The sequence below is a fragment of the Mya arenaria genome, chromosome 7, assembly GCF_026914265.1.
Source record: "Mya arenaria isolate MELC-2E11 chromosome 7, ASM2691426v1".
NCBI classification, from domain to species: domain Eukaryota; kingdom Metazoa; phylum Mollusca; class Bivalvia; order Myida; family Myidae; genus Mya; species Mya arenaria.
Window position 1 is genome coordinate 26,888,960 of NC_069128.1, and position 21,376 is coordinate 26,910,335.

The 21,376-nt window shown below is 35.1% G+C and overlaps 1 protein-coding gene across 3 annotated transcripts in view; it reads left to right on the forward strand.

The window, feature by feature from the left end:
• The window catches only part of LOC128240813 (uncharacterized), a 31,451-nt gene that overhangs the window by 4,333 nt on the left and 5,742 nt on the right, over positions 1-21,376 (forward strand). The window contains exons 3-8 of one of the 3 annotated variants that reach the window (XM_052957715.1): positions 4,007-4,041; positions 4,801-5,206; positions 5,483-5,525; positions 6,623-8,250; positions 9,051-20,961; positions 21,139-21,248. In XM_052957715.1, the coding sequence (XP_052813675.1) occupies positions 4,011-4,041; positions 4,801-5,206; positions 5,483-5,525; positions 6,623-8,250; positions 9,051-20,961; positions 21,139-21,248 (14,129 nt within the window). In that variant the 5' untranslated portion in view covers positions 4,007-4,010. Of the gene's footprint in view, positions 1-4,006; positions 4,042-4,800; positions 5,207-5,481; positions 5,526-6,622; positions 8,251-9,050; positions 20,962-21,138; positions 21,249-21,376 lie in introns of those variants that run through there. The other 2 variants (XM_052957717.1, XM_052957716.1) reach the window with 2 other exon arrangements.

The window sequence follows — 21,376 nt, forward strand, 5'->3', positions numbered from 1 at the left end:
ATACCCGTTTCGGAAAGTTTTACTGTATGTTTGGTACTTGTATTTTAATTATGACTATCAAAGGTGCGTTTCCCTAAGATTCCGGAGTTCTCGCAATAATCCATTGTGTGACATTTCGTATGGAAACTTGGTTTGTAGCAAGCTTACGTGGGGACGTACATCCATATTGCATTTGTGTTTATACGGGATCAAGGTCACTGTTAAACAAAATAGAAGAACATTTTAGTTCATTAACTTTAGATATGATGTAAGCTCACTTTGAGACGTACTTTGGAGTTTCATTTTGAAAATGTGAGGTCAGTGCCAAAACATGAAAGTACTTTAGTTATGAGGGACGTTTAGCGATTACACTGATCATGTAGTAAACACTAAGCACGAGTTGAAACCTACTATAACATTGTATCTGGGATTTGGGGCCAAGGTCAAGAACGTTTTTTTCTTCAAAGTCTTTAGTTATGTCTGTAGTAAGCAAATGTAGATACATGTATGTACCGTTGTCAAGATTGCTTATCCTAAAAAGAGGAAAACGATTACTAGTATATGAAGAAAACCTGGTGCTTTTTAGGCGATAGTCTTGTGCTAGGGACACATAATTTCTATTGTGAATATATGTGATGGCTCATCATTAAAATATGGTTTCGTTGCATTGTGGCGTTGTAGTGGAATTTTACTTTTTAACCATATTCTGAACTGAATAACATATGTCCTGAAGTGTGTTGTGATGGATGATACCTTAGGGTAAAGCATTGCTTTCGTAGCTTTCATTTCATATATAATGTATGTACCAACAACGTCAGACTTTACCAGAGTAACTTTAAGGACGTCATTTACCAGTCCCTAAGGTATCATGGTCATACATACATCACAACTTTTCATTTCCGAAATGCAATGTGCTATTTCATATTCATTTTAATTAAAAAGGTAATTGGATTTGTTTAGAAGTAATAAGTTTGGAACAGTTTTTATCCCGTAGACTTCTTTCAGAATAAAAAAAATACAATTACGGGTCAAACTTTAAATGCAATGTGTAAAGTGACACTCTTATTCAAAATCAATACATACAAATGTATAACAAACATCAATTTTGACTGATAAACCTTTTACTACTTACTTAATAATGCATATAAGGAAAGTATTAATTACTCAATATTTAAACCGTGTATTTAATACCAGAAAGCGCAAAAATATTATTGATTGGTGAGTGCTAAAAGATGTACAGTGATCTACTGTAGCCTCCTAAGGTAGAAATACCGTGTTTTATGCGCATTTCTTTCAAATAAATGTCGGTATCTTTCATACGAACCATTGTATCGACATTTATTCATCCTTTTTGGAATATTTAAACATTATTATTAATTGTGGTACATCTTATTTGGGAGTAAGAGTGCATCTTTAAAATAAACATTTATTTGTATTAATTTACATATGTTTCTATTTTGATGAAAAAAAATCTTCATCAAAATACTGATATGTTAAATATGACTTTAAATTAATTATTCTTAATCTGAGGAGGCTTTATAGCATGCTAGATTAGCTTATTTTGTATGTCGTTTCCTTAAAATAACGCTGTTTATTTTATCCTATCAAACCACAACTTTATTTTTTTTATCATAATATATTTAGTTCCAAATTCTAACTTTATCAGTCAAATAATTTTATAATCACTTAAATATATTGAATGAAATCATATGTAAATAATAAAAAGTTCCATTCTCGGCAAGAATGGTTATTCCTCCTATTTCGTTGTTTATATGTGCTCTTGGACGGTATTTATAAAACTGATTAAGTCATTTCCTATCTAAAGTCACTTTCCTATTTTTAGTCACATGAAGTAAACAAGAGGGCCATGATTGCCATAAAACGCTCAACTAAGCAAAGGGCCACAAATCTGTGATACAGTATTAATATAAATGTTGCAATTTAAACATATCTACCATTTTCGTATAATTTAAATAAAAAAAAAATAATATGTCGACACGTGTATAAAATTCTACATTATAGTTAAGATTTCTGCAATCTTCAATGAAGCCAAGTACCACTGTTTTAGTATCGTTACACTCTCAAATTGATATGCTCGCAATATAGCAACATCCTGCTTAAGTCAGTATAATATATCAAGCTCCACTTCTTCACCGTCTTTTCCCGAGTCACTGTAATTTACTTCTTCATTAGTACAAAAAATTTCAATAATTTCTTGTGAAACAATCTTACCACTTGTCCACTCGTTTTCGATACCACTAGGCCCTTTTTCCAACAACTACATTCTACATCTCGAAGTCGTAGTGGGTTGTTGATCACCGGGTCAACTATGAGAGTGTTGCCAGACATATACTTGATAGTTGACCCGGTGATCATGCATGCAAGGGATGCCCTACATGGCGGCAGTAAGCTAATGTTGATACTGTTATACGAGTGTAGAGTAAGAGTAACATTGATCTTGGTCGTTTTTGTGGAATGTGTCATATCTCAATTTGTTTAAAGGTCGCTGCTTGTTACCTACACTGGTATGAAAAAACAACAGAAATATTCGCTTGCAGCACTAGGACATCTGTGTCTGGAGCTCTTACAATGACCTTGTTAATGCCTGCTTCTTGATAGGATGAAAATAATGCCTCCTTGGGGAATATTTCAGCATTGGCACCTTCTAGACTTTTAAGACTGTAAAACCTTTCTCTTAGAACTAGAGCTTTGCTGAAAAGTTGTCAATATTCCCTTGGACATAAAGTAGGCATTACAGTTGTGTCATTGTTACCCATAAAAGCCTTCCAGTCCTTTAAAGTTCATGTTTTGGGACTGGATATCTAGATTGTTGGCGTAGCTCATGTTTACATTCAAATGACTTGATTGAATCAGGGAAATCAGCCAACTCTTCGAAAGTAGGCTTTGAAGTGTTGCATTGCCATCATATATGAGTGCAAAATCCTCACATGGTTTTAAAAGGCATTCCATCAGCAGTGACTAAGGACCATGTAACTTGATCAAGGGATATGGGCAGTTTTGTTCACAATTTGATTGTTAATGGACTCTTTCAATTAGCTGCCAGGCCCGTTCCATGAGCACAATTTTAAAATCTAATTAATCTGACAGAATTTAGTTGTTCCACTTATAAACCATTTATGTACATGTTTGTTAACTGCATCTTAATGAATTAATGTCTTTTTATATAATTGTGTTTCAACATTTAATTATTTGCAATTCTATTTAATCTTACTCATGTTCTACATTAAATTTTAATATTCAAAACTTAAGTTACTTTAACTAAGTAACGAAATAATGGTAACGTAGGTTTTATCACTGGTTCAAATTATAAATAAAACCAGAATATAAAGTGTGTATAACTTAAATGTTTGATTTTGTAAAAAGTATTAATCACTTACCAGCATGAATCGTTGTTGTGTAAAATATAACTGTTAGTTACGTTAATTACACACACGTTCGTGTACGATCATATGAAAGTTTAGGGGTTTCTTGATGAACTTGTCTTATACGTATCTAAAATATGGCATACCTATTTTATCAACCAAATGACACGTGTAACATATTATTTTTGTAAAAACGTCTTTTTTGTGTTACATTTTAAAAGTAACGTGATTTACACCAATTCGTGCTGTTTGAATTATTATAAAACCTTCACAGAACATAAGAACGATTATTAACCAACTTTTTATCTCATAAACGATCATTATACATGGAGGAAATAATAGAGATAACACTATAAAAAAAACTACTGAGGGTAACGTAGCTTAAATGCTCGTTACACACTTATGCTCCCCCCTTCAAGGCGTAACAATGGCTCATTTTATCGGGTTTTACTTAAGCGTTAGGAAAATCATAACCTTCATAATTGCCCCTGGGGGGAGCAGGGTCATGAGGTCTTATGAAACCTTTTTTAATTGAAACCAAACATTTTGGCTTAGTAGATATCCAAAGTTTAACTATTTTGTTATCGAAATCGTTAAGCGTAATATTTTAGTTTATTTTAAATTAAAAATATTCTTATTCACAGAAAGATGGCGACTGGGAGTAGCTGTTCAGTTGAAGGTAAAGTTTGATAGACGTTTATAACTTTTATAATTTAGTGTCGGTGGTAAAAATCGAAGTAGTTTATACTAACAATATCAGCAATTATTTAATAGCCTTATTTGTTATGCGCTTTGAATGCAGTCATAATTCTGTAAAAAGTATTATCCGTTTATTTCATAGGAAGTTTTCATTTAAAGCATCTAAAACATCATTTGAATATTAGATCCTTTCCATGTCAAAACATCGATCAATGACATAGGTTTTTATTCAATAACTAATATAAATAGACTTAAAACTACCACAGTATCTTATAAACAACTTATATTAACATATAAATTTAAAATTAGTAATACTATCTCAGAATCATAGTAACCATCACTACTGATACATACAATTTCTTTTCTCCATAACTTTTTGCTGTGTGTGTAAACCGATATGTCATTACTATTGCAGTGAGTATAATCGTAATACCCACACGTTTCTTGTACTTGTTTAAATCATTTGTGTGATCTTTTTGGTAAAATGTTAACCAGATCAATGGGCAAAAATTGTGTAAAATCTAGTAAGATGTCTTAAAAGTTCGAGTTACTTTTGGTGGCTACTTTTGGACAGAGGGTACTAATACCACTGGTAGTTATCATCTCACATTTTATACACAACTAAAATTGATCTCGAATTCATTTTCTTGACATGGAAACAAACAACAACAAAACAGAATGATCAAAAAGTCGCCTTTTATCATTAAAAGCGCAATTATCATTTTTGTGTTTTCAACAGGATACTTAAAACTCAAAGTGAAGATTTTCCGAACTGAGAAGATATTCAACTCCTTAATAGGAAAGATAAAAACTAAGCTTCCAGAGTTTTGTCAATATCTCGAGGTACAGCATCCATTTTTGCGATTAAAAAATCAGATGCGACCTCTAAAATATGAAACAGGAGAAGTGGCGTATTTTCTAGTCATTGCTATCTACTCGAAAGAAGATTTAAACAGGATACGCCAAATGACAAAACCAGTGGGAAAGACGAAGTACAATATGTTTTCGTCTTTGATGCATACGTATTACAAAAAAGTTTTAACTGATTATAACTGTGAAATTGATGTTGAAATGGAAGAAACGGAGTATGCATACCTACAAGAGCATATCTCTGAGGAAACGGATGTAGACGAACCATATGAACGGTAACATACAATTTAGTTTCATTATTTGTAAAACAATAAATCGACGCATAATAAATCAATCATTCTAAAATTAAAAGAGTGTTGTGTATTCTCGGTATATTTAAAGACACATTTTAATCGAATAAAAGTTGCAACCTTTAATAAACACTTTCCTTCAAATCCAAACCAGAATATGTACTAATTTGAAAAAAATTAAACCTGTTCTCGTATTAAAAGATATACCCATAAATTACACCAGTGTTTTGGTTAAAATTGGTCCTTTTATGTCATTTTCAGAAGTGGACAGGTTGGAGACGCTCATTCTGTTGAAACGCAAATGGTATGTACTATGATAAGATGACCTTATTTAAATGTATCATATATGTAACATATCAACAAAAATGATTCCTAGCCATTAAGGAAACCGAGATAAGTTCAAGTGATTGGACTGGGAAACCCAAATAATGTATATAAGGTATTATTTTCAAATGCATATCTAATTAGCAAAGATTGCCTGGTTCTGAAGTACAATATTTTGAAAAGGATGAAATCGATGTTTTCCGTCATGGGACTCTTTTCGCTGATTACTAGTATAATAGGTAGAGAAAGAAGACGTTACATTTAGACTGTTTTTACAAACAATTGTTAATACCTTAAAGTATTGAAAAAAGAGCACTTCACATCTGATTTTACTTTAATTCTTTAAACGAAAATAGAAACGGCAAAAGCTTAATTTGTAGTGGAATTTCCAGCTGTTATATTACATATAAGTAATCGGCAAGTGATAACAACACATCTGTAAAGATAGTTATTCCCGTCTTTAAAAATAATGACAGTTAGTCTTTGTCAAATTTAATTTAACAAAGGGTTCGGGATATTTTTGAAAAATGTTATTTTATGCTGCTTTCTCATACACTTTTAATGACTTTGTTAACAAATTGATCGCCGTTTATTTATCTTTTTTAAAAGATATTCCTTGTTTATTTTTATGTAATACTATGTTAACATTTGACTTTGATGATGAAAAAAACAAAAAACAAACAAACATAATAAATGTTCAGTAAAAGAACTATTACACTTTCTAAATAGGGTTTTAATCATTTAAATGGGAATAAATTTCCTTAAAAAGTCATATAACAAATATGATGAGTTTGATTTTAAAATCCTGAATCAATCAAACATATCTCAAAAGTGGCGGTTTTAATCATTCCTTCGATAGTTATAGTTATTCGTTATTTTATAACGAATCACCCTTTATGTATCTAATATCGACGAGTGGGTACATTGTTAACCCTCTTGTTAGCGTATTTTCATGGATGGAAAATGATAATCAGTTTCTTCATCTCTTCCTAGATCATCATTCATTGATATACTTTAGTTATCCTTCTTTTATTTTCTTTACAAGGTATATATATATTCTTTGTGTTTTCAAAATAGGTCAATCATAGATTTATTATATACATACCAGAGGAACGAAAGGCACAAACAGTTCAACTAAGAAGTAGTAGTATCAAATATCTCCACGAAGTTATATTAACTCCACTTATGCCAAGAAAAGACACATACTATGTTGAGTTGTCGGTACCCGCAAACACGGTTGGCTCGTATTCCTACCGTATGGACATGAATCAATGGTTTCAAAGTTTACGACCCTTCGAAAGTCAACTTTTCAAACTTCAACCCTACACGGTGCACCGAGATATCATCAACAAGTTTTCAGCAGAAGACAGCATTGTCTTTCATTTAGAACATATACTAATTGACTCAGTTGTATTGTTCTCCTTTATGGAACTATGTATGCAAATTGAAGACGTATTTTCGCAAGGTGCAAACGAAAATAACAGTACCATCTTAAAGAAAGTACTTGAGAAAGCAAACTTCTTCAATCGCGATGGAAACGCACTGTGTGCGTTTATGTTGAACCGTGTCAAGAATCATTTCACCCTGCAAACGATGTTAGATGCACAAATATCTGAAAGAATTATTAAATCGGTAGCTGAAAGAAATCTTAAAGACTTTCCAGTTTCGTGCATTGCTGGCCTGATTCAAACTTTGAAGTACATTTATAAAATAGCACAAGCAAATCAATCCGAAATTGGTGGCTTCCTGCTAATATTTTTTGATTGTTTTGGGGAAGAATATTTAAACACCTTTCTCGAACAGTGCAAACACGAAAAAGAAAAGCACATCGATTTCGTAAGGTTCTATTCTGATGAAACTGTCATACCGTTATGTAAAAGGTTTATCGAATGTACGAGAATTTCTGGCTCAGGAAAGATCATGTGTAACTTTATATCTCTTTTGCCCTTGTCAATGGCACTTTCTTTGTACAAGCAGTTCTCGAATGAGTTCATCGACAATGATGCAATTCTTAAAAAGATACGCGATCTCCTCATAGAAAAACTCGGAAAAGCAAGAAAAGACAACGATTTATTGGGAATATGTGATATTGCCATTCATTTCGAAGACATCGGTCTTTCCAGCCGACTGAATACAATTGCAACGTTTGAAAAGGCCATAACTGATTGCTTTGAACCGGGCGTCGTTTCGGGAGATGCGGTTAAAATAGCTGTGCTAAAAGTTTTGGAACAAACTGGATGTTTTAGGGAAAAAACAAGCCGTTTCGATTTACTAAAAGCTGTCACACGATCGGGAAATCCCTGTGTTAACCAACTACTGATTGAGCTAGGAAAACACGCAAATTTCCATAGTGTATTTAGCGAACTTCAATACGAACATATAAAAGTATGGCTTGATAATATTATCAAATTGGGGCGAGATGAAAAATGGTGTCATGCATTCGAGCAACTGGCAAACATTTTCAGACTGAAATTGCTCTCTGAAGAAACTCATGAAAGACTCGTCGGACATCTTACAACATTTATGGACTTTGAAACACTTGATAAGTTGCTAAGGCAGCTTTGGAGGATTGAGCATGTGCTCGATGATCACCCATGCCTTTCTGCTGCATATGAGAAAACAGTGATGCAGCTCATGTCAACCAAACGGCATACGGATGCAATTGAAATGCTTTGCCAAAATAAACGTCTTGCTGTGGAATCAAGGTAAGAGTCCTTAAGTATGTGATGTAATGTATTCTGAATTGTGTACTCGCACTTTTGTTATTGGGTGCAATTTAAAACAAAATCAAATTGCCGTGAGTTCTCCAAACGCAATCATATTTTCGTGGACTATGAAGTATAGTTTTTAAGCATAATTAGTATCAATTAGAAAAAAATGTCCAGATAATATTCGAAATTACATTATGTTTCTGTAGGTAAACATACTCATACGCAATAGATAATGGGTCAAAATGTACATTTTGGAAAAATATCTAGGACAAACCAAAAAAACAAATAAGCAGAGCGTTACATAAACGCACGCTTGCAAGCACACATGAGCACACTTGCACACACATCAACATCAACAGCATATACAGCGATGACATAGATCATATGAAGTTTAGGACTTTTTTCGATCTTTTGAACTATGACCATGATTGTTGTTGCCTTATGAGAACCGTATCTCTTATATATTGTGTTATTCATGAAGTAAAGTTTGTTGTTAATATATTACTGTTCTAAAAATGGAGACTATCATTACGTACACTTTCCCAAAACGTTACATTCTCCATTCCGAAAACATATCTACAATGAAAATAATAAGTAAGCGTTTCATAATACAGTTTGTATAAATTGTAATATTAAAACAGCTTCAAACCTAATGTCAATAGTGTACAGTGAGTTCGACAGATTTCTCTTACAAACTATGATTTGTATGTGTTTTACTACAATTTGGCATGTAATTCTGGTAATTCTAAGTTAAATTTTAATTTAAATGAATAGTCAAATAACATTTCTTACAGAATACGAGGTACACTGACATGCAGAGTTATTGAGTACCTTTTCAATGGGTTACGTCAAGAGCAGCCCGAAGTATTATTTCAAAAAGCTTGTATTTATGTTGATATTTTGGAAATTCTTGACAACGTGACGGGGTCGGAGTCAAAAACGGTTAGTTGTAACGAAACAATTGTGTGCATTGTTAAGTCAATCAAGAAAACGGTTTCTCAAATCAAACGAAAGGAAGCTAATATGGAATTTTTATCAAAACTGAAGACATCCGATGAAAAGACTAAAAAGCTCCTAATCTTTGGTGGACTCAACAATGACGAAATAGAGAAAATACCTCTCCTATTGAAGGAATTAAGAGACAGTTTAAAGGAGAGTACAAATGATGTGTTAACAGTACTAAATGCATTAAGACGCAGAAGAGACAGTATTCCTATAAGAGGAATTGATCAGATCATTGAAGCTGTTAACGACAAGAAATATGACATTGATAAAGAACCATTAAAATCATGCATATGGCCACATCTATTCTGGGGCGATTTAGAGTATTTGCCTGCAGAATGCATACAACTATGTAAAGTTATTGAATCAACACTATTTTGGAATGTTGGCAAAGAAAGCATCGTTAGTGAATATGAACGCACAATGGAACAGGTTTCGAACGAATGTATATACGAGCTGTGTCTGTGTGCAATAAGGTTCCTGTTTGATGACTTTCCAGATAAAGCGATCGCAGACCCTGTATCATCATACAAGCTCATCGAATTTATCGGCTGTACGAATACAATTGGTATAAAGGCATATAAAGAAGCCTGGGCCAAACTAGAAGACTGCGGTGACCAAATAAATATAACGGATGTGTTTAAAATGTTTACGAAGGCCGACGTCGCAGCGGAAATTGAATTGGCAAATGTGTTTCGGGGAGACATTAAACTATCATTAGATAAAACTCTACGACAGCTTTGGAAAATAAACGATATAGGGAAAGATGTTTCAACTTTACAAAATGGACTTAAAGCGTTTGGATACGACCTTTCGAAAGACACAAAATTATTCACAGGAATAGAGTCATTTCTAAATTTAAAATGTACATTGGACTCATTAAATAAATCCGGAAGCTGTTCAGTCGATAATGTTGAAACCTTAGCAAGTATAGAAACACCTCTTGGTACTATATTTTCAATTCTAGAAAAGTTAACAAGTCAGGCTCTTAGTATCATGGAAGAGATATCACGCTCGACCAGTTTAATCGAGTTTTTAACTGAAACTGGAATCGATGACGTTCGTAATCTTATTGATGCCGTAGAGGATATATCAGAGTCACATGTGAACGAATCAACAGTTTCAGCCTTGATAGATACGAAAAAATTTATTTTTCCGCTGTTAATTGGTTCCTCCGATGAGAGGTCATGTATGTGGTTTTTGAATGAATTTCAAGCACAAGTTAATCGTATTAAGGATGCTGAAAGACTTCCACCTAAAATATGTGATTGCATCGAAAATTTGCACAATTTAAAATCACTGTACAATAATGTTGCAAATAGGGGCCAACAAACACGAGAGATCGTAAACAGCATACTAACAAAAGGAGATTTTGTTTTCCAGCTGAATGATTCAGAAAAAGTCGTGTTTGAAGTGCGATATAACGAAAATGATGCTGCTTTTGTAAAACAAGAATCAACTCTATCTGATATCAGAAGCAGGGCATTACTGCTGCTTAACTCCGACCGAAAGTCATCTGAAGGTTCAAATAACCCTGCAGAGTTCAAGGCTTACATAGATGATATTGATGTCTGCCTGGAAATTAAGGACATATTGCAAACTCTCTATTTGTCCGGACACATTTATTACAAGAAATTTGCAAAACATCTTCAACGTAATGAGCTGGTTACAGAAAGAGACAACATACGATGTGATCTCGAAAAATGGACTGAGACATTACATATTACAAGAGAAAGTTTTTATTTGATGAATTTTATTCATGGCTGCCAAATTCACACTTTCTTTGAATTTCTCACTACCGAAAATTGTCACGCAGATGTTGATTTTTTGCTCCATTATATACATCCAAATATGTCTGCGAAGTCTCTTTTAAATCAATATAAAGACAGTAGCACTGACGAAGAGTTCTCGTTACAAATGCTAGGAAATGCATTGCACGAAGTGTACGTTAATGGCGGACTTGAGCTATTCCATAGAGATGTCGAAAAAGATGGGAACGTTAAAAAGAAAATGACTGAAACGGTGCATAGTGGGAAGTTGCTTGTTGCAAATTTAGATGAAAAGAGTGAAAATGTTATTCGCACTATATTAGCGTTGTATCGAAATACATCAGACCGTCTTCCAGAACCGAATCAACTTCTCATTTGCACGGGTGAAACATCATTTCATGAGATCGATTTATTCATAAATCGATGCAAAGGTTCATTAAGTTTTTATAAGGAAACACCTTTATATTGTATAGCGTACGTGGAAACACTTCAAAATAAGGTACAATTTCAGCTAGTAGACAAACTAAGAAAAATTGACGAGTTTGAAGATTGTAAGGTAGCTGTTGTTTGTCGAGGATCTAAACACCATCCTTTTGTTAATCAGCTCTCTGATTTTCTAACTTATGTTCACCCTTTATCCGATCAAAGCATGTCGACTGTGTTTCTTCAAATGTATCCAACCGTAGTAACATATACTTCGGAAGTCGCAGGACTCGGCAAAACAACTGAAATTTCTAGAGAAGCAAGGCGATCAAATTGTAGTTTGCTTACTGTACACTTCAGTGGAAAACTCAATAGAAATGAGCTTATAGAAAAATTGAACAGTTGCAATGCGAAGTCATACCATGTTCTTCACTTTGATATTGGAACAGTTGACAATGCTAGTGAACTTGACAGATTCCTGTTCGAGCTCGTGATAATGAAATTCATAGCAACAGGAAAAATAGCAATAAGTTTGCCAACAGAACGATTGTGTTTTGAAATTTCTAATACGATCAATAATGATCTAAGAAATTCTCTGCCAACTGCAACAGCATTCAAGCGGGTACATTTAGAATGGAAGGACTTCGCAGATTTTCATATTAATAAAGAAATAAATAGTTCAGTACAAGTTGTGTGCCATTACCTAAAGGCCCTTGAAGATAACACTCTAGATACGAAAGAAATCAAATTTACAGGAGAGTCCAAGGTAAAACCTCTTCAGGCGGACTGTTGTAGAAGCTTACTTCAAAAATGCCTTGTTACGGCTACTGACAAATCATTTGCGACTGTAAATACATTTCTAAACGTTTTGGGAGATCAGTTAAAGAAATTATCATGCAGTACATTTTTCAAAGTGTATCACTTATCATTGATGATAGGTGATCAGGAAGTTTCGACAGTCAGGAGCAGTTTGGTAAAAGCAATGATAGAAGTTTCTAAAGAATTTGCAACAAGATCCGTCGACACTTGCCGGGCAACACAAACAGCTTCCGTTGTAATCAGTGATCGCGAAGCAAGAAGAGAAGAGGGTTCGGAAAATGACACAAATGAGTGTAATGATCTTACTTCAAAGTTGGTTGCAAGAGCAGACAGCATGATTCGCTGGGAAGAAAGCAATCATTTGATATATGTCTTTCATAATCAAAATATTCAAACACTTACTCCAATGTACCGAGACAATACTAAAGTCCCAGATCGTATCAAAAAACTGTTTGAAACTCAAATGAAAAAACGTTTACCTGACTTTAGTTCAATGAAACAGGATGAGTTACAACATATGCTCCAAAAGATTGCTCGAGTTAACCCAAAGACGCTTAATGTATCTAAGCTACAAAGTATAAGCAAAGACTATGCGCTTACTCCAGACAACTTATTAAAAATGGTACTAATTGTGTTGCGAATATTGAGTAAGGTTCCTGTTGTCGTAATGGGAGAGACGGGCTGTGGAAAGACATCTCTCATTCGATATCTAGCAAACATTTGCGAAGTATCATTCGTAGTTTTAAACGTACACGCAGGTGTGTCAGTACAGACAGTCATAGAATATACACTGGCTGAAAATAAAAAATGCAAAAATGATTTTAAAGAAACACGTTGGTTATTTTTCGACGAAATCAACACCTCCTACTGTATTGGTTTGATATGCGATATCATTTGCCACCACAAATGTAATGGACATATGTTAGCCCCAAACTTGATAATTATGGGTGCATGCAATCCCTACAAGCTTAGAACTCGGGAAGCGATTCAGACAGCTGGGTTAACAGGCAAAGTAAAAACTGACGAACTTTCGAAACTTGTTTACAGAGTATTTCCATTACCAGAAATGATGGTTGACTATGTTTGGGATTTTGGAAGTTTGAGTAATATTGACGAAATAAAATATATAGAACGAATGATAGAAGATGTTCTCTTACAAAAAAACCTTCGATTACTTCTGCGGGATTTGCTGTCAGTCTCACAAGATTTTGTGAGAGAATATGAAAAATCCACATGTGTTGTCAGTCTCCGTGACGTTAGCCGGTGCAAGAAATTAGTGCAATGGTTCATGTCATTTCTTAAAAGAAAACATTTATTGGTGCCCTCAAGAAATGAACGTCCTCGTGAAATCCGTGCATTTGTGCTTGCATTAGGGGTTTGTTATCACAGTCGATTCGTTGAAAAATCAGCAAGATGTCAGTATAGACAACGGCTAGGTGTTTGTTTTGCAAAAAACATGTTCCCAGACTATCTTGAAAATGATATTCATGATATCATTAAAGACGAACAACAGGATATTTTAGATCGAATGGAACTACCACCCGGCACTGCTAAAAATACTGCTTTGCAAGAAAATGTGTTTATGATTGTTGTGTGTATTTTGAACAAGATACCTATTTTCGTCGTGGGAAAACCAGGCTGTAGCAAATCGTTGGCTATGCAAATAATACGTAGCAATCTAAGAGGTAAGGACTCAAAAGACGTTTTTTTCCGTACTCTTCCACAATTATATTGTGTCTCCTTTCAAGGATCGGAATCATCAACATCCGAAGGTATAATCAAAGTTTTTGAAAAAGCCGAAAACTACCAGAAGTCAAACCGAAGGGACGACGTGTTTTCGGTCGTTTTATTTGATGAAATCGGTCTTGCCGAAATATCACGATTTAATCCATTGAAAGTTTTACACAGTCTTCTTGAACCAGATGGCCAAAGCCAACCGAATGTTGCTGTGGTTGGAATTTCAAACTGGTCCTTGGATGCTTCAAAAATGAATAGGGGAATCCATTTGTCACGTCCTGATATGGACGAGGAAGAATTGTTAGAAACTGCAATTTCTATAAGTAAGTCTTTTACAGATGCAACTTGTATCAGGACGGGACTTATAGGGGTGGTGACTAGAAGTGCCCTTACAACATCAGTAATTAAACATGAGCTCAACATTATAGCAAAGGCATACACAAGTTATACTAATCAGCTTCAGTTTAAAAACTTTCACGGACTTCGCGACTTTTATGCGTTGGTAAAATACATTGCGAGAAAGCTGTCTACCCATACATTTACCATCTCAGACAGGCAGAAAGAGATAGCTATTATCGAAGGTCTACAAAGGAATTTTGGAGGATTCAAAACCGAGCACAAGTCTATGTTGAAAACCTTTCAAATTGGTGCTTTGCAGTCACAACCTGTTTTGTCCATCGTTGATCTGATCGAACAAAATATTGTGGATGAAATGGCAAGGCATCTCATGATCATTACAAGTGGAGAACCTGTTATAGGAATTCTGGATTCAATTTTAAAGAAGTTGGACCGTACTGGCAGAGAAATAATCTATGGAAGTCAGTTTCAAGAGGACCAAACAGAAGACTACCAATACCGGATACTAAGTAGAATAATTCTATGTATGGAACAAGGCATTGTTCTCATATTAAAAGACCTTGAAAGTGTTTACGGAAGTTTATATGACATGCTGAATCAAAACTATACAAAAATAGGCAGAAAAAACAACTGCCGTGTTGCGTTAGGTCCATATAGCAATCCATTTTGCCATGTTGCAGACAGTTTCAGATGTATTGTGCTTGTTGACTCAAATCGATTAGACTATACAGACCCACCATTTTTAAACAGATTTGAAAAACAGTACCTTTCGTATTCAGATGTACTAACGGAGAAAGAAATGCATCTCAAAACTCAGATATTGGAGTGGGTTGACATGATAGGTAACATAAAAGAAAAGACGTTTGCAAAATTAGACATTTTTCCGTTTTACAACGAGGAAATGATTGTCTCATTAGTTCTCTGGGCAAAGCAAGCTTGCAGCGATACAACAGTAGCGGACTATATCGAAAGATGTAAGAATGAACTAATGTGGATAATGAAACCTGATGCCATTTTACGTATGCAAAACGCTGAAAATATTGAAATCCAGGAAGGGTCCTCGACAATGAGAGATGAATATTTCAATTTACCACTGCATGATGGTTTACCATATCTTCAGGAATACGTCGAGACAAAGTATCCATGTGGGTTGATGACAGTCATTTATACAAACAGTAAACTTCATACTAGGTATGGAAAATCTCTAAAGGGAGATGTTCAGACAGAAATCCTTGGAGCCTTTAAATCAGAAAAACAATTATCACAGAAGATTCAGGAATTCTGGAACAGTACAGTAAAGCAGATTCTTTTGGTTCACTGTCATTCTGTTGAAGATGAAAGGCACATTATGCTGACAAAATCAATTATAGAAAGGTACAGGAAAGACTGCAATCCATCGTTGGCTTGTTCAAAATACGTTTACATGATTCTTCATCTTACTTGCAGACCTGTTTCTTCTTCGATGAGGAATATGAGCCTTACAACAGGACCGTTATCGCAGATTAATTTTTTGTCTGGATGGAAACTTGTAATGCTTGAAAGTTTGAACAAACCGGTTCGGTCACTTCCTGAACTCTGCTCAAAATCGTTGCTACACACACTAGAAGACATGATGCCGTTTAGTGACCAAATTAAACAGGAGTTATTCTGGTCATTTACGCGAATTAAATACGGTCGACATGGACGAAATATTAACAGCATCACACAAATCAAAGAAAACATATTGCGATCGACACATTTCTTAGAAGACATTGCAGATATGATCTGGTCCAGTATCAACATTGAACACGTTGGCTATCAAAACGAGGACTGGTGTGTTGATGTTGCAAGTGATCTTAATGCTTTAAACACGAGTGAGTTTTTCGTTGAAGCTCTGGAACGATTCATTCTTGACGTAATAAAGATTCCTCTCGCAAAGATCATGTACAAATTAGAACAAATGATGTCTGTTGATTCTTATTTTGTTGACGACGGCAGACAAAAGAAACGGCGTGAATACTGGCTTGCACTTTTTAAAGACGAAAACGTATTTTCAACAGCAAGCATAAAGGACGAAACAGGTCCTGAGTGTTATAACTGCACGTCGCCCGATTTGCGTTTAAAATTGCCATTTAGCTCGATTATATTTGACAATGTAGATGAAACAAGAGAAACATTTATCGTTCAAGTAAACAGAGCAAAAATAAATTGCAACCTGGAGACCGATGAAGAACTTCCGCCGACTGTAATGGATGAACTGTTCCACCGTCAAGAAGAGATCATTGCATCACGCCTTCATAAGTTTTGTGAAAATCACCAACAATACGAAGGTTTTCTGGCAGACTATATCGATGATTTCTGTAATCTTCTATCTCATACGTTCACTTCAGAGCTTGACGAGAGTACTCGAGTGACCAGCACTCATTGGATTTTGTCACAAAAAATGGACTTTTCCCCTGGAAGCATAAATGAAAAAGGGTTATTTCAATTATTAACAGAGTTGCATTGTACCAGTTGGTTAAATATGAGCCTTGTGAGTAAAATACTTCATATCATTGACTTATCTGTTGACGTCATTCCAGATTGCAATCGAAATCCCATTGGAGCATTTATCAAAAACAATAATAAAACAGGCACATCAGATGAGGACTCACAAAAAACTGCTGATTCCCTAGTTTTTGTTGCTAAAGAGAAAACCGATGCAGAAAATCAAACTATTTTAGATGAAAAACAATCAGAAATAGGAATGGAAAGACAATTCGTTGCATGTGATCTAAACTCTGAATCCTTTGAACTAGTGCGGCATTCGTACGATGTAGATGAATCGGATTCTCAGTCAAATGAATATGACAAGGGCTCTTTCCAAGAAGAAGAAATAGAAGACAATATATTTAACGTGTTTGTATCATTCATCTCAAAACGCCTTCTTCCGACTGATAGTCAATTGAGATTATTTCAGGGAATAGGACATTGGCAAAGTGTCGCACGGAACATTTTATTAGAGGCAGAAGACATCTGTGCTGAATCTGTGGCTTACCAGGCGTTGCGATTGTGTTATGACGTCACATCCTACATGATAATTCCTTATGCATTAGAGTCAAAATTGCTGCACACGCTTTCGTTGTGTCTCCTAGAATATCATTTTGATTCAAAAGATGTGCTTGATGATGTCATGCTAGTGATTTCAAAAGTATATGATCCAAACACACAGAATGTATTCGAAATGGATAGTTCATTAGACGTTCAGAGAATTATTCGGCAGTATTTAGTCGGTTGCCTATCCATTGATCCTGAAACAAAAGCATATAGCATGCTTCTTCCACTTCTTCAACAACATGTTATCCCGGAACAAAACATATTTGTTCTTAAAGGGCCTTTCACCTTTATATTACAACAAGAATTGGATGAAACTGGAACAGAAAGTCTTTTAAGGGAAGATGGAAACGAACATGATGAAGCACAACATAACAGTTTTCTAAAATGTCTAGATAGCTGTGTGACTGATCTGTTTGAACAAAATCGAGGCAGCAGCATGTTTATGCTAATGATAACAGATTTGTTGCAAGAAAACATTCGTGAACATAACGATACTGACATAATGCTAAGAAGTGGACATATTTTGCAAGGTGGCGACAGAAATCTAAAATTGTTGGCAGCAGTTGCTTACTTAAGAGCAACAATATACTGTATTGCCTCTGATCCAGAAATCGGAATGCCAGACAAACGTAATCCGCTGCTTGATGCACTAAATGGCGTGCTCACGGGAAGTAGGACAACAGATGTTTCCAAAAATATTGCGACCTATTTCTTTAAGTGTCTTGGTGTAAGTCGGATATTAAGTACTGTCCTGAATGCGTTTCACAGACTCAAAGAATCAATAGAACCACTTAAATGTATTGAATGGAGAGATGATAGTATTTTGACGAGTATTGAGTTCAATCCTATGGCGCTATATCAAAGTAAAAAACTGCAGGAAAGTGTAAAGAGTCGCTTGTCGGATAATCAGACGGAAGAAAAATTTGGAAAGTCCATCAAAAAGCTCGTATCAGAGAATAGTGTTACGAACAGAAAACTTTTCGTATTTGCCGTGTCTCTGAAAGAATACTATTTGTCTAGATTCTATAAACAAATTGACGATAGTGGTAAGGCACTGGCAACAATTTGTCAAACAGCGTTTGAAACTATTTTATCAAATGAGAGGCAAAGAACTTTACTAAAATGCATTCTCGGGAAAAAAGATTTCTTGTCAAGTAAATTAATGATTACTGAGGAAATAAACTGCAGACGGTTTATGCTTTGTTCAGTTTTAGTAACAACATACTCAAAAGCCCTAGCAATGCAATCTTCGGAAGAGGAGTACCGTGTTCCTTTGCTGCGGAAATGTTTATTTACACCGAATGACTTCAATGCTTGCTATCTTCCAGGACTTCCTAATAATAGTAAGTCTGCTAGGAAAGCTTACATGCAGCTGTCAACAACAGATGCTGCCTACTTTTCCTGCACTTGTGGTCAGATTTTAGTTTTCCACTCAGAAATGGAAACATATCTCTGTATAGTATGCAAGAAAGATTTAGGTGAACATCAACCACGAACCCTTACTGATTTTCTGCGACATACAGAAGAGGACATTCAGAAAGGTTATACACTTATTTTGAGCAAAACTACTCTTGCAATTGAAGAAAAACAGATGCCGATTGACCACACTATAAGACGCCTTTCTCCAGTTACGTGCAAGATGACTCAATTCCTAATAACAGGTTGTATTTTTGGATCTTTGGCTTTAGGGTTCAAAGCACAAAATGACATAGATCTTTTCAAAGATGTTGATAGTACAATTGATCTTTATGATCTACTGTGGGAAAGGATTGAACTTCTATGGGAAGATTTAAAGCACATGTTAAACCTCGGCGACCGTGATGTCGGCATATTTTTCCATGCGGTAATAAAAGACGCGTCAATCTCAAATTTGTTATTTGAAGAAAGGGAATCTTTTACTACTCAGGAAGGACGAAAGAATTGGGAATCAACATTTGACAGAGCACTACAAAACATGCTAAACAATAAATTGATTGAGATCAACAAGGCAACTTGCCATTGTGATGAACGATTAAAGGGCTACGAACAGGTGATAGACTATTCAAATTTGGAATTGCAAATTAGAGAGGCTGTTCCCTCTCCACCTCCCAATGACCAATACTTCCAACATTTGCTCAGGCTATCAAAACACCCATCGAACATAGATTTTTTTTGTCAGGTCTGGACACACAAGGATGACTTGTGTTTTTTGACACGCGTTCTCCAACAAGTAGAAATACTTAATCTTCCAAGGCATATCATCAACATTATTCAGTGGCACTACTCATCGGTGATCAATATAAGTTATACCTTAAAAAGAAGTGAATGCTTGAAAATGACTGTCCTCGAGTACCAGGAAAGCTTAAAGGATAAACGATGTATGGACACCAGTAAAAAGATTTTTAAAGAGTTCAAAGCATCATGGTATGACTTAAGCAAGATATTTGAATCATCGGAGGTCTTCCCAAATATTAAGCCAATAAACAACGGCAGCAAAATGAGTGAATGTCTCATTCTCGACTCTGATGGTGAAATATATAGTGTTCTTCGATTGCTGATTAATATTCAAAATCACTTCATTGTTAACGCATTATCGCTATCAGAAAAATGTCCAAGTCTTCAATTTCTGCTACGCGATAAGAGTGTGTCGTGCTATAGAAGTGTTCAAACAAGCGAGCTGAGGAAAAGCCACCTTCTTGAGCTGAAAGACGATTGGGACGATGTCATTAAAAGCGAATCACATTGTGATTTATCGTATGGTTATGGGCGACAGGTGAAGTACGATTTTCACAAAATAGAAAGGAGACTCGCAGAAGATATATTATTCGGTAAAGCATTTTTGAATTTAAATGATCTGCCTGAAATAGTTTTCATCGATGAGCTGTACAGGGATTTTTTGGATCTGATAAATGATGTTTCAAAATCTGTTCTCCAAGAACCATTGCCAAAGGATTTGGAAGAGTTTTATCGAGAAAGGTGCAACGACGATAAAACGCTTGCCGCTGAGTTACTCAATAGCCTTGATATGATCATGATATTTCTAAAAAAAACTAAGTGCGACGAAAAGAAATCACTTGCAAGCTTTGTTAATGAAAGAAAAACCATAATCGGCAGTGCCCTTCAATCGAGATATCTACCCAGTTCTAATGATAAACTGCAAGTTTGTCACGTCATAAGTCTGCATGAGTGCCTAGAAGACATACGTGCAGCCCGAATCATTGAGACTCTAGATTATAACTACCACGAAGAATTAGAAACAGACATTGAAGACCAAATACGTAATGCGATCAATCACCAGAAAGCGGACATTGTTCTTAAAGCCATTCGACGGTTCATTTATAGATGTGTGTACATGGGAGATATCGGGACAGACCAAACGTTATTTCAGTATCTACAGCAAGCCTCCTTTTGGCCGGCAAACATTTTCAAGAATAAGATGCTGTGTTTCGACGGCGGAGAGGAAGAAATAAAAAAGGTTGTACCAATGGATATACAAGTAAAACATGTGGTGGCCCTTGTACAAATATTGACCGAGAAGGCAAAGGTATGAACAATAAGGAAAAAAGTTTAAAGTAAAAGTTAACAACTCGTAAGAAAAATAATACAATGATAAGATATATTATATTTGATATAATATTATATTGTTTTACAAACAAATAACAATTAGATTATAAAGTTGTCAAATAAAATTATACAAACTATTTTTTTACATTTCTTACAGAAACCAGGCCACCAACGGCTTACAAATGTGATCATGCAGGCCAAATCGAAAGATTTACAGGCGGCAGACAAGAAAAAGAAAAAGGCACAAACCAGAAAGCTGCGAAAGATGTGAGTAAAAAACATATTTTCATTAAAAAGCACACTGGCAAATTGATATTATTTTACGCAAAACAAGCTGGTCTTGCTCAACCTTATTACGTATATTCACTTAACTAATTATTTAAGTAATGTATCGA